The sequence below is a fragment of the Mus musculus genome, chromosome 3 (assembly GCF_000001635.26).
Source record: "Mus musculus strain C57BL/6J chromosome 3, GRCm38.p6 C57BL/6J".
NCBI classification, from domain to species: domain Eukaryota; kingdom Metazoa; phylum Chordata; class Mammalia; order Rodentia; family Muridae; genus Mus; species Mus musculus.
The window spans coordinates 151,830,950-151,843,292 of record NC_000069.6 but is presented as its reverse complement, the minus strand read 5'-3'; the positions used below and the strand labels follow the sequence as shown (position 1 = coordinate 151,843,292).

The window sequence follows — 12,343 nt, the reverse complement described above, 5'->3', positions numbered from 1 at the left end:
TACTCCAAGGTTAGGAGACAGATGCAAGAAGTCCTTCACAGCTACTGTTGGGGTTTAGATATCAAAAGTCCTTGAGAGTCCCATTGTAGAAGTTTTATTTAAGAGTCCATGACCTTATTAGGAGGGTGTGGCACCCTTTGCAGATGGAGTCCAGATAAAGGACCCCATATGGGTCCAATGTGATCCTCACAGGCAGCCAAGGCTCCTGCCTAGTGGTTTAGAGTGCATCTGTGCCTTGCTGAGCCCCGTGGCTCCTGAGGTCATCCTCTCAGTACAGTAAGCAATGGACTTTCCTATCCCCAAGCCCCTACACATTCTTCTTTCTCCGTTATCAAACATGCCCAGTGACTGCTTCTATCCTTCCCTGGGGAAGAGTTTGGTCTTAAGCTGGTTTGCATTAATGCCAAGGGAAGGAAGACATATCCTCTAGTCCACTCTCACTTAAGTGCTGGGTAAGAAGCTGTTTTAGGGAGACCCTTCTCAGGGAAGTTCCAGGTTCCTGGCCCATGGTCTAGTCTTCTGTTGGAGTTTACTTACAACACATAAGCTTACAAAAGTAATAATTAAGATGTCAGGATGGGGGCTGTCCACTGTTGACTTGAAACATAGCAACCATTAGACTCCATGTTCAATGAGACTGTGTGGGCTGATTGAATATAATAAAATTAATCAGTGAATCTAATACCCACTAAAGGATTGTATTTGTTTTCTAGAGCTGTGTAACCAAGTACCACAAACTGGATAGCATACACAACATAAAGTGGAGCTAGGGATGTAGCTCAATTATTATGACACTCACCTAACACATACAAGGCTCTGAATTTGTTCTTAGCACTGTATAAGAGTCCACGCCCAAAACCCCAGACTTGAGACATGAAACACAGGTATCAGAAGCCAAAGGTTATCCTCAGTTCCATGGTGAGTTTAGGGAAAGACAAAACTGTAGTGTCTCATATGATTGTAGGCCTGGTGGTGGTGACAGTGAGGTTAGGTTCCCTGAGAGCTGTGGGGGTTCCATCCCCTGTCATTTGCCTGCCTGGTGCTTGCCTGGTGATCCTGAGCAGTCCTGGCTCTGTAGACGTATCAATTTAGGTTCTACCTTGATTTTCACGTGTGTGGAAACCTCTGTGGTACACCGTCATAGGCTATCTATGCATAAAGACCTCAGTCATATTGGATGAGAAGTTGTATACCAGCATGTCTTAGTTGTGGTTACATGTACAATAACTCTTGCAGTAACAACCCCCGCTCTCAGTGTCTCTAGATGCATTTGCCTCTCCTCTGACCTTCTCATGCAGCTAATACTACTGTATACTATTAGCAGCCAGTAGTATGGCCGCCATGAAGAACATCGACCAAATCCATGATTTTTTCACACATGATGATAGTATATAACCTAAGAAAATTGCCAGATGTCTTACTTCTTGTTTTCTTCCTTGTTATGATGGAAAGACACAACATGACTATCCACACCACAGACTTGTTACAAGGATCAAGTTAAGTAGTTTAAAGATATCTAGCACTCAGTCTGTTAAACCAGATGTGTTGATATATCTTTATATAATATCACGTGATTTTATTAGTTCCTCATTTACAACTGAAATACATTACCAGTCTCCCCAAACAACTCCCCAGAGTCTCAGTTCACAAGAGGATAATAATAATTATTGTTTATAATAATTAAACAAATCAATGTTGGACAGAATTCTTTATTGCAAACAATTAACCAACATAGTTAATCTTATAGAAAGTAGATAATGATCTATGGGACCATCAGCACTCTAGTCCCATTGTGACGTACTATGCTGGATGCGCTCTTACCAATTCTATTCCACTTACCCTAGATTTCAGTGCTCTTCCCAGGCAACTCAATTACTTCTCCCCTAAACCTTACCTCTTTTCCTTACCCTTTCAAGTCTTTGCTTCAGCCCCATCCTTAGATTCTGAGATCTGTAGTAATTTGTACAGGATTCTCTCTATCTTTTACAACCTCGCCCCAATTGCTCAGACAATAACTGACTCCCAGTCATTCTTCAGGAATCTGTACTACACGAGAAAGATTGATGTCTATTTCGTAGGCGGTCATTGTATGAATGGCAGCTTTATACACTACAGTAGATCCTCAAGAACAAATGAATAGATGAATGAATTAATGAAGTGACTTAAAACAGATGTGTGACCCCAAACACAAAGACGTCTAGTAACTTAGCTTCTCAAACAGCAGGGACATGAGGAGAAAACCAAGCGTGTCTCACCACAGACTCGTATTCTTCCCAAGTCTTCATGCAACCCTGGCTTTAATGAAAACATAAAGCTGTGTCCCTTATACCCGAGATTGCTGCTGAGAACTAAACCAGAAGAAAGACAGATGTCTGCATTGTTTTGGTTTGAGTACAGAAGGTTTTGCAATATCCAATCCACATTCTTTCACAATATCTCAGACCAGCCATGTCATTTTTTTTGTTGCTGTTAACTATTGATGGTGACAGTGTAAAAAGGCTAGTGGATAAGAAGAAAAGAGAGTTGAGAAGAAGTTGGATGGAAAGGTGTTTCTGAGGGCCAGGGAGACAGTAAAGGCACTCACCACTGAGTCTGATGGTCTGAGTGTGATCCCGAGAGCCACGTGATAGAAGGAGAGAACCTACTCCCGCAAATTGTCCTTTGACTTTCTCGTGCACTCTATGACATGTTTACACTTGTGGACCACACTCCCTCCACATGCACAGAAAACGAACACAGAAGTGTAGTTTAAAAATAAATATATTTTTTTAAAAGAAAGAAGGCTATTTGCATTACCTGCCCTATGCCCACTTTGTGGCAGGCTTCTTCCACTCACTCAGGAATGGAGCCTGGGTTGCTTTCATTCTCATACAGAAGGGACATGGGGCAGATAGCCGAGTGAGCAGAACTTTTGGCTCTGTTGCAGAACAGCTCTAGGTATGGAGAGAAAAGCAATGCGCACGCAACCAATGTCAAATCGAAGTGCTCACTTCATAAAGTCAGAACAGCAGCCATTTCTTTTTCAAAGAGCTACAGAAATCGCATCATTTTTTCCAACCTACTTTGCATCTATTCCTGGGATCACTTCTTTAGAACCCAGTTCCTCATCAAGACCCAGTCCACCCAAATGTTCTTAGAAGTCCCCAACACCAACTGTACCTTCTGCTTCCAACCCCTTCTGCTTCTCTCAGAGGAGGAGCCCACTGGAGGCCCTGTTTAACCTCTCACCTACCCTTCCTCCTCCACAGCTAAGACTTGGATCCTAGCTGCTCACTCCAGAGACCTGGATTGCTGTTGTTCACACTGCCCTCTATGTGATACTCAGTCACACAGCTCTAGGAAGCGAAAACATCTTTTATTAGGTAGCAAGTCTCTTAGTAAGTTGTATTACATTTTTATAATTTACTCCTCACAAATGCATTACGTATATTACTTTTTATGTATCAAATGTTTACATAATAAACATGAATTTAAGTCTAAAGTTGTAATTTCCATAATAACCAAATTGGGGCACGTTCCTCTATTAATCTCAGTGGCAAATTCCAATAAACCTTTGCAGGCAATTTAATTAAAATGCCAAACCTCAATTTTCAACATTCCTCCTTGATTTTTATGGAGTATTTTTTTCTTTCAATTTCAATGTCATGGAGTGTGCACATTTTTTGTCTAAACTGCTCCATGTCTAATCCCGAGTAGTGATGGCTAAGTCCACCCATACAGTGCATTCCTCTCTTGTCTCCTTCAGTGGAGGCAAAGCTAGCATCAACTTTGTCTCCATTCAACATAAAGAGAATGCTGGTTTGGGAACCCCATCACATGCCTACTGCAGAAGCACGCTCATCTCTTGGCAGGGACCACACAATACAGCAATTCATGGTTGCTCACAGAGCATTTATATCTGTCTCCTAGAAGGCAGAGGGCTAATTCTCACTGAATCTGGTGAATGGATGTGTCTACAAGTGGCTCTATAGGCGTATCAACTTCACACATGCAGCAATAAAACCAAAATGAGATATATTTTAAAAAGGCTGGTCAGCCTCTCATCTTCAGCTCTTCTGTTTTTGCCTGACGGCTTTTCTTTCTGTGGATTAACCCGTTTTGTAGCACTGTCTTTGGGGACTAGGAACTGGGAGTCAGATTAGGGTGGCACATAGGCCTGGGAGCAACATTAAAAGTTGTTCATTGTTCACTTTTTGAGAGCACCTTGCCCTGCTAATATTAATATGTCTAGTTTGTCTGAACTATGTGTTGGTTAAGGAATGGGGTTCTAAAGAGGGAATTCCAATAACAGATGCAGAATAGATTGAAGAAATGATGCAATTCCGGTAGTGCTTTGGAAAAGAAATCACAATTGCCTTGGTTTTATTGAGTGCTACAATTTGACATTGAATGAGCAGGCTGGTTCCTTCCCACCCAGTTCCACAGCACTGGTGTGAGATGCCCCTGTCTCCAAGCTGCAGAGATTCCCAAATCGAAATCTGGCTCTAGAATTCACTACTTCAAAGATTTGGTGAGAACAGGGGAATGACAGAGAAGACCCCCCCCCCCCCCATAGAGGGCCATTTCCACGAGAGAAACACAAGGAAAACCATCAACACACTGAGCTGCAACCAAGGACTGTTAATCATTAAAGGAAAGAGTGGCACTCCGTGTCACATTTTCAGTGTGGCTTGTGACAGGGTTGTTCTTTGGATACTGGCCATCCCGGGACACAGCATTTTCCAACTAATCAAAACATTGACCTCTCTGACCATACCCAAGTCACAGTTTAAACACGCTATGATAATATCAATTAAAACTGCTCTGTCTCCACCACAGGGGGAGAGTGTGCAGCCGGACTTTTCTACAGTTAATGGCTAATTTATTTTATCTTGCCTTTGCACTTTATGAGCCCTTTCGATCTTCAGGAATTTGGAAGCACCTTCTGGCTCTGGAATGGAGAAGCAGATTCCAGAACTCTTTACACAGCTAGTGACAACCTTTTGCTAGGGCCAGAAGGGAAATCGAGGTAATAGGGGCACACAAGTGCTGCGCTGGAAATGACATATTCAGAGGTGTGGATGTTATTAGCTAAAAAACAATCATAGTGAAAAGAACTCACATTGTACAAGTTCACACAGCACTATACGTTTAACAAGCTCAAATAACAGTTCTTAATGAAAAATGAGCGCGCCTTTACTTGAACACAAAGTACATTTTACAAAATCTATAAGGTGTATATCCTTTGTTGTGGATGTCACTAGAAATTCTCTCAAGGACTTCGAAGCTCCCAAAAGGTCTCGAATCCCAGGCCAGCAGGTGCTTAAGAACGCAGCTCTCACTTCCCTTTATACTCTTACCCGGCTTGCACTCCAGTGACAGTGGAGCCTAAGGCTGTTCCTCTTACAGCAGTTGCCCAGAACTTCTAATTCACTCCCTGTGGATATCTGCTAGAAGTTCTCTTTCAAACTGGCAGACCTTTACCCAGATTTCCGCGTCCCTTTTTGGTTGGACCTGGAATTAATTCATTCCCCATAAGCTGTACCCGACAATCCCACACACCAGGCTCTAAACATGCCTTGGTTTTCCTTGTTTCTGTCTTGAAGCTTCGGAAATGACCTCTTTCATTTGGAAACGAGTTTAAAGCAAAACTTTCCGTAGTTGCCTGGTGGCTAAAAGCGTTGTCTTCTGCTGCTCGGTGGCCAAAGCATCAGAGGACCGTGCAGCAGCCTCACCCTGTGCGGGCAGAGAAAGTGGGCGGAGAGGAGAGAGACGAGGAAGGGGCGGAGGTCACCCAGCCCTCCACCCTGCAGAGGCTGGGAGCATCTCTAGGTGCTCTGGAGTTCAGGACACAATAGGTCCTGCGGGTGATCCAGTGCTCAGAAGTGTCCTAGGGAGGAAAGAGAGGTGGAACCCGAGGTTGCGGCTGCGCAGGGCTGGTTGCGCCATGGAACACCGGGCTCAGCGCTCTTCTGCTCCGGACACAACCACTCAGTGGCTCAGGATGCCGAGGTAAAAACCCCGTGGCTGCATTCCCACGGCCGGATTCCCACGGTCCCTGGATTCTCCAGCTGAACCCAGGGTTGATAAACTCCGGTGGCAACAGCTGCAGGGGTCCCGCTGGAGAGCACTATAGGCTGAGACTGGCAGGGATTTTGGACCCAATTCGTGGTGTGCTATGAGGAAAGAAGGGCTTGGGGGCTTCACTGTAAGGATGGGGCTCAGTAGCAAGGATTTCCACCACCCTCAGGAGAGAAGCACGCACACAGGGCTACCCCTTTCTTTCCCTGAGATTCCCTGCTGGCTGCACTACATGGTCCTTACCCCGGCTGCCGCAGACCTTTGGCGCCCCCCAGGGTGGGAGGGAAAAGAACTCTCCGGAGTTTGAGAAATTGCAAAAAGTTTCAGCAAGTTGGTTAGGTTTAGAGGCAATGTTGCAAGCTGAGGCCCCTTGGGGTGTGGGCTTTGCAACTGTCGAAAGTAGAAATGTGAGTAAGACACCGAGGGGGCAGCCAGCCTCTTTCCTTCAGGCACCTAAAGCCTCTGGGCTGTCAAATCCCCAGCCTCCGGGAAAGCTGCTCTGGGAAAACAATCTAATTATCCAGTGGTGTGGTCCTGAAGCTAGCACGGACTTAGGACTCAACACATTAGGGGCAAAAAACCCAAACAGCAAACAGTACAGCATTTCTCACTGGAGGCTACAGTAACCTGACAGCACCCTTCCTCATCTTGGTGCAGGGATTTCTGCCCCGTGAAAGAAGGCTAGATCAGAAATCACAGCCTCAACACTCTTCCATGAGTCAAAGTGTGACTGAGTGTGAGGTGTGTGTGTGTGTGTGTGTGTGTGTGTGTGTGAGAGAGAGAGAGAGAGAGAGAGAGAGAGAGAGAGAGAGAGAGATTGATTCTGTTTGTTGCCCTTTCATGACCTTGGCTTTATGACCAGCAGGTGGATCAAGTACTTGGGGAGGGGTCAATGTCCCACAGAGAAAAGAACAGGATTTTAAAGGATTAGTTATTTCAATAGATTGCTATGCGTTAAAAACTCCATTGGTTTGAAATCTAACCTTCTTAGTGCTTTAGTAAGACTTCAAATGATTCAAGATGTCAAGGATACATCAGGATGGCTTTTTTTTTTTTTAGATTTCTCTCTCTCTTTCTAGGGAAGTGAACTGATGGTGTCAGTTTGGGCGGTATCTTTATCTTGAAAGAGAGACAACCAGAACAGATGCATGCTGGCGGCAGGGTCCTGCAACCTGACTTATGATAGGCTGGGCAAATCCACCCCATCCCAGGGTGCTGAGGCACTTGGTTCTAAATGTCAGATGACTGACTGGTAATTAGGTCTTTATAATTCCTGTCCTGTATGCTACAGATGTCTGCACTCCGAGACTGCACAGTTGTGACAGAGAGATGACTTGAGGGGACAGCTTTTACCTCCACAACAATGTCTATGAACAGTTCCAAGCAGCCAGTGTCTCCTGCAGCTGGACTCATCGCAAACACAACCTGCCAGACGGAGAACCGGCTTTCAGTATTTTTTTCTATCATCTTCATGACAGTGGGGATCTTATCGAACAGCCTGGCCATCGCCATTCTCATGAAGGCCTACCAGAGATTTAGACAGAAGTCAAAGGCTTCCTTCCTGCTTTTGGCTAGTGGCCTGGTGATCACAGACTTCTTTGGCCACCTTATCAACGGAGGCATAGCTGTCTTTGTATATGCTTCTGATAAAGACTGGATCCGCTTTGATCAGTCAAACATCCTGTGCAGTATTTTTGGAATCTCCATGGTCTTTTCTGGCTTGTGCCCACTTTTTCTAGGCAGTGCGATGGCCATCGAGAGGTGTATAGGAGTCACCAATCCTATATTTCACTCTACGAAGATCACATCTAAACACGTGAAAATGATCCTGAGTGGTGTGTGCATGTTTGCTGTGTTCGTGGCTGTGCTGCCCATCCTTGGACACCGAGATTATCAAATCCAAGCGTCCAGAACCTGGTGTTTCTACAACACAGAGCACATCGAAGACTGGGAAGACAGATTTTATCTCCTGTTCTTTTCTTTCCTCGGACTCTTAGCTCTTGGTGTTTCCTTCTCGTGCAATGCCGTCACGGGAGTCACACTCTTAAGAGTGAAGTTCAGAAGCCAGCAGCATAGGCAAGGCAGATCTCACCACCTGGAGATGATCATTCAGCTCCTGGCCATAATGTGCGTCTCCTGCGTCTGCTGGAGTCCCTTTCTGGTAAGATCCTACAGGGTGGGTGCTTTCTGCTCTCCTGGGTTTATCTATTGATGTGTGCAGTTTGTTTCCATTATAAGGGTTTCTGGTCTAGAATGTCAACCCTTTAAATGCTAAAACTGACTTCAGTGCTCAGCTCTGGCTTAGAGTTTAGTTGTGTTTGATCCACCGGTTTGTTTTTCTATAGGTCCCAGTGAAAAGAAATGTATTTCTGAACAGGTGTAGCCATACTCTTTCCTGCTTCCATGTGGCATAGTGTCAAGTAACACAAGTAGTTTTGACATACTGGGTGTTATCTTCGAAAATGTTAGAATGAGTGGCTGTGTTAGCCCATTGAGTCAGGTAGACTCAATACCATAGAAAGCGATACAGATTTTCATCTGCAGACAGAGGAGAACAGTTGTGGGGTTGTTCTTAATGTAAAGACGAAGTCACAGCTTGCCAACTCTGGGGATGAGCTGAGCTAACAGAGAGCTTAGCCAGCCCTGGGTAAGGAAGACAAGAAGATATCATTTGTTCACTGAGGCCAGGGCATTGCGGACACGTGGGGAGAAGTCTGACTGGCAGGGAGCTCAGACATCAGACATTCGTGAGTGTACAACTTTCATTCCTTTAAACGCTCTGTAGTCAGCAGGCACCTGTGGCAGCCTGGCATTTAATCTGGAACCAAGGGAATTCAGTAGCAGAAGTAAAGCATTCATATTCTCTTCCAGATAGAAGGAAAAACTGTAAGGGAAGCCATGGCCCCAGCTGATCACCAAATTCACTTTATGATGAGAGTAATGATAATATGCAGTTAAAGAGAAGAACCACACTTCTGCAGGAGGAAGGGGGAGCGACAAGTGGGTTCATTCCTTTGCTGCAGTGGTAGGGAAGTGGGCTGGCAGCCAGAGATGAGCATCTAGGTTGGACCAAGGTCAAAATGAGGCAGGAGGAGAAGCAGGTTGGAAGCAGAGGCAATGCAGTCACTGAGGAGGTCGGCTGCAGGCCTGTGAGTAATGTCCTCTCCTGTATCCCTAGCATGGCCCCTGGCTGTCCTAGCCTGCGCAGCTTTCCTACACAGCACAGGTGACCTCCGTGTGATAAAAGGTTGTGAGCTCAGGAGCCGAGGGAAAAGACGCCTTTGTTTTATAAAAGGGCTTCTTTTATCAGTACTTGTTTGTTTTTGTTTTATAGCTTTATAGTTTTAATTTAGTTTCTTATATTTTGCTATATCATTAAAAAAAATCTACTCATGCTTTCCTTAGGCTGTCCAGGTAAAAGGACCCAGGTAAGAGGGCTGAGGCCATTCGTGACAATTGGGCTTTGGGAAGACGCGTGCTGTCGGTTTATGGGAGCTGTGGTGGATGAAAGGTGAAGTCAGATTTGTTCTTAGTAGTATAATGTTTTAGTTGAAGGACAGAAAAATGCTCATTTTGAGTGGTTTAACTTAAATTTATGATACCTGGCACGAGAAATTTCTTAAATTTTTAAACTAGTGTGAATTTTCAAAATACAAAACGAGGGATTGTTTCATTAATACCTCAGCAGCTGTGGAGGTAAAGTGAAAAGAGCGGGGTGAGAAGGTTAAGGAAACATTGAGCATGAAGGGTGAAGGTCATAGCTCGGAAGGACCTGGCGACAAGTGTGTTAGAGGGAGGAGCGTGATTCAGACAGCAACGGTGGTCACTGAGGTGTGTGTGGCTCTGCTCTTAATCATCTTGAGCAATCCCCTTAGCTCTGGCTTTTGATTTTGAAAACTGGAGGAAGATTAGCTCCTGTAAGACCACAGAGAAAGTAGAATCCCAGATTCTTGCCATGAATATGTGAAATTTACATTTTCTCTCCCTTTTTTGCTGAAATTTTGGTTTCTCTTATTGATTGCATAAATAATATGATGTAATTTATATTTCAAATAATTTTAATGGCATTCATTTTTGAGATATTTTCTCCTCTTCCTCTTTTTCACCCCTCCTTCTGAGTGACATACAAAGTAGCAGATTTTCCTGGGGCATTTTCTTGACTTTCTCTTTAGGAATTATTGGTATAGTAATGTGTCACTTATGTTATACTTCTGAAATGCCTTTCAGTGTGTAAATTCCTCCTTATCTGTGCTAAGTACACAGGTGCCTCTCAATTAGCTGATATTATAAGTTGTTTCAACATTCTAAGAGTTCCGTTGGTGTATGATGATGTCAAGTATCTGCCAACCATCCCACTCTAATCATGGTGTACTTCATTTTACAGAGGAGGAAAACAGAATTTGCTTTTCTCAGGAATTGAGATTTAGGAGTCAAGAATAACTATGGCATTTGTTTAAAATGTAACTTACTAGTAGCATTTAGGCTTGCCATATCTGTGTTTCATAGTTGTGAATATGATTAACTCAGATAAATTCACTCAATTAAAATTCCAGCTGACAAATTCAAGAACCCACACTGGGATTTTAGCTTAGAGCTCTGTATAGAAACAAGCTCACTCCAAACTCTGAGAGTTAAAAAATTATAAAATGGTCTTTTGAGCTACGTTTACCTGGAACTCACTAGGTGGAGATGGCTGTCCTCGAACATCTGGTGATCTTCTTGCCCTGTATCCAAGTGCTGGGATTAAAAGCATGCCCCGCTGTGTCCAGCTTCAAGTAACAATTTCTTAGTAATCCTTGTTTTGCCTTTATATATGTAATGATGCCTTTTAATGCTCTTTTCATAGAATGTATAACTTTAGAAGGAGTTCCCTGTAATTGCTATGCATATTTCTCTAATTTGGTAGGGCAATACATACTTGTTGACTGGTTGATTAAAACCTAAGTAGGATGAATGTCAAGAGATTGCAAATGATTGACCAGAATGGGTTCTAAATTTTGAAGGGATGAGTTGAGCAAATACTGAAGCCAAATGGTAAATTTTAACATTTCCCAGGTCAGCACCTGAAGAGCAATGGAATATTGAAATTCAGCTCTTTCTCTGTAGAAGGCTAGCGTTTGCTTTACGATCTCTTCAGAAACAGGTGATAATTTTAAATGGAGGAAAACATTAAGTATCTGAGGGACAAGATGATTTCCTATGTAATGGCGTTTATCCAAGAAATGTGTTCTTTTGGATTAAATCAAATTTTGATTTTTTTTCACAGGCCGTAACTCTTATGCAAATCTTTCTGGCCATCTTTGTAGTTAAATATTTAGTCTCCAGGGTGATTATCAGATATAGATCGATTGGATGTTATGTTAACTTTGACTGAGATTGCTAAGGTGGCAGTATTACACTGACCAGCTGTTATAGAGTGAATAGCCAATGATGGGCCTGGAGGGCTGCATCCTGTGCCTGTTAGGTTGAGAGCGTTGTCTTTGGGAGGCTGGTACTCGTCATCATTTCAAAACACTCAATAGAATCTCTATATATCTATGCCCTTGTTTAGCACTAAAGGATTGTAGGTGGATATACATCTGTATGTGTTAAGTGAAAAGAATATACGAAAACCCATAAACATGTTACTCTGTTCTGGATCTTGGTCAACTATGTCTAATCTTTTGACATTTTGTGTACGTGACCGTCAACCAATACTTTGGATCTAAATCTGTGCATGTAACCTGCATTTGTATATGTAAATATTATATATGTGTGTGTGTGTGTGTGTGTGTGTGTCTGTAATGCATGTTCTTTTAATTTTAACTTACTTTATTATTATTTATGTGCGTGCCTATGCAGTTACGTGTGTGTGTGTGTGTGTGTGTGTGTGTAATTTATGCCATGTATATACAAATACCCGTGGAAGCCAGGAGAGGGCATCAGCTTTTTTGGAGCTGGAGTACAGACCTTGGTGAGCAGTCTGTATGCCCTGTATCGAGGATTGAACTCAGGTTCTTTGGAAGGTAAGCAAATGCTCTTAAATACTAAGCCATCTCTCCGGTGCAATACGCATTTATGTACATAGAAAATATACATCTGTACCTATGCATATATGTGCGCACAGAGCGATTACACACAATTGTTAAATTATTTACAAAATTAAAGATATTAACTAATACACCCTTAGGTCTGACCATGTCAAATAAGAGGGATCCCACTGAAATTAAGAGCAAAGTGAACGCTCACTGTGTTATTTCATCATATCCCAGAAAAAGGTGGATTGCTGCTGACTTATGTTGTC

At 43.3% G+C, this 12,343-nt stretch overlaps 1 protein-coding gene across 1 annotated transcript in view; it reads left to right on the top strand.

The window, feature by feature from the left end:
* Nucleotides 1-5,764: 5,764 nt before the first annotated feature.
* The window catches only part of Ptgfr (prostaglandin F receptor), a 38,919-nt gene continuing 32,340 nt past the window's right edge, over nucleotides 5,765-12,343 (top strand). The window contains exons 1-2 of the mRNA NM_008966.3: nucleotides 5,765-5,991; nucleotides 7,352-8,221. Coding sequence (NP_032992.1) covers nucleotides 7,424-8,221 — 798 coding nt within the window. The 5' untranslated portion in view covers nucleotides 5,765-5,991; nucleotides 7,352-7,423. The remainder of the gene's footprint in view (nucleotides 5,992-7,351; nucleotides 8,222-12,343) is intronic.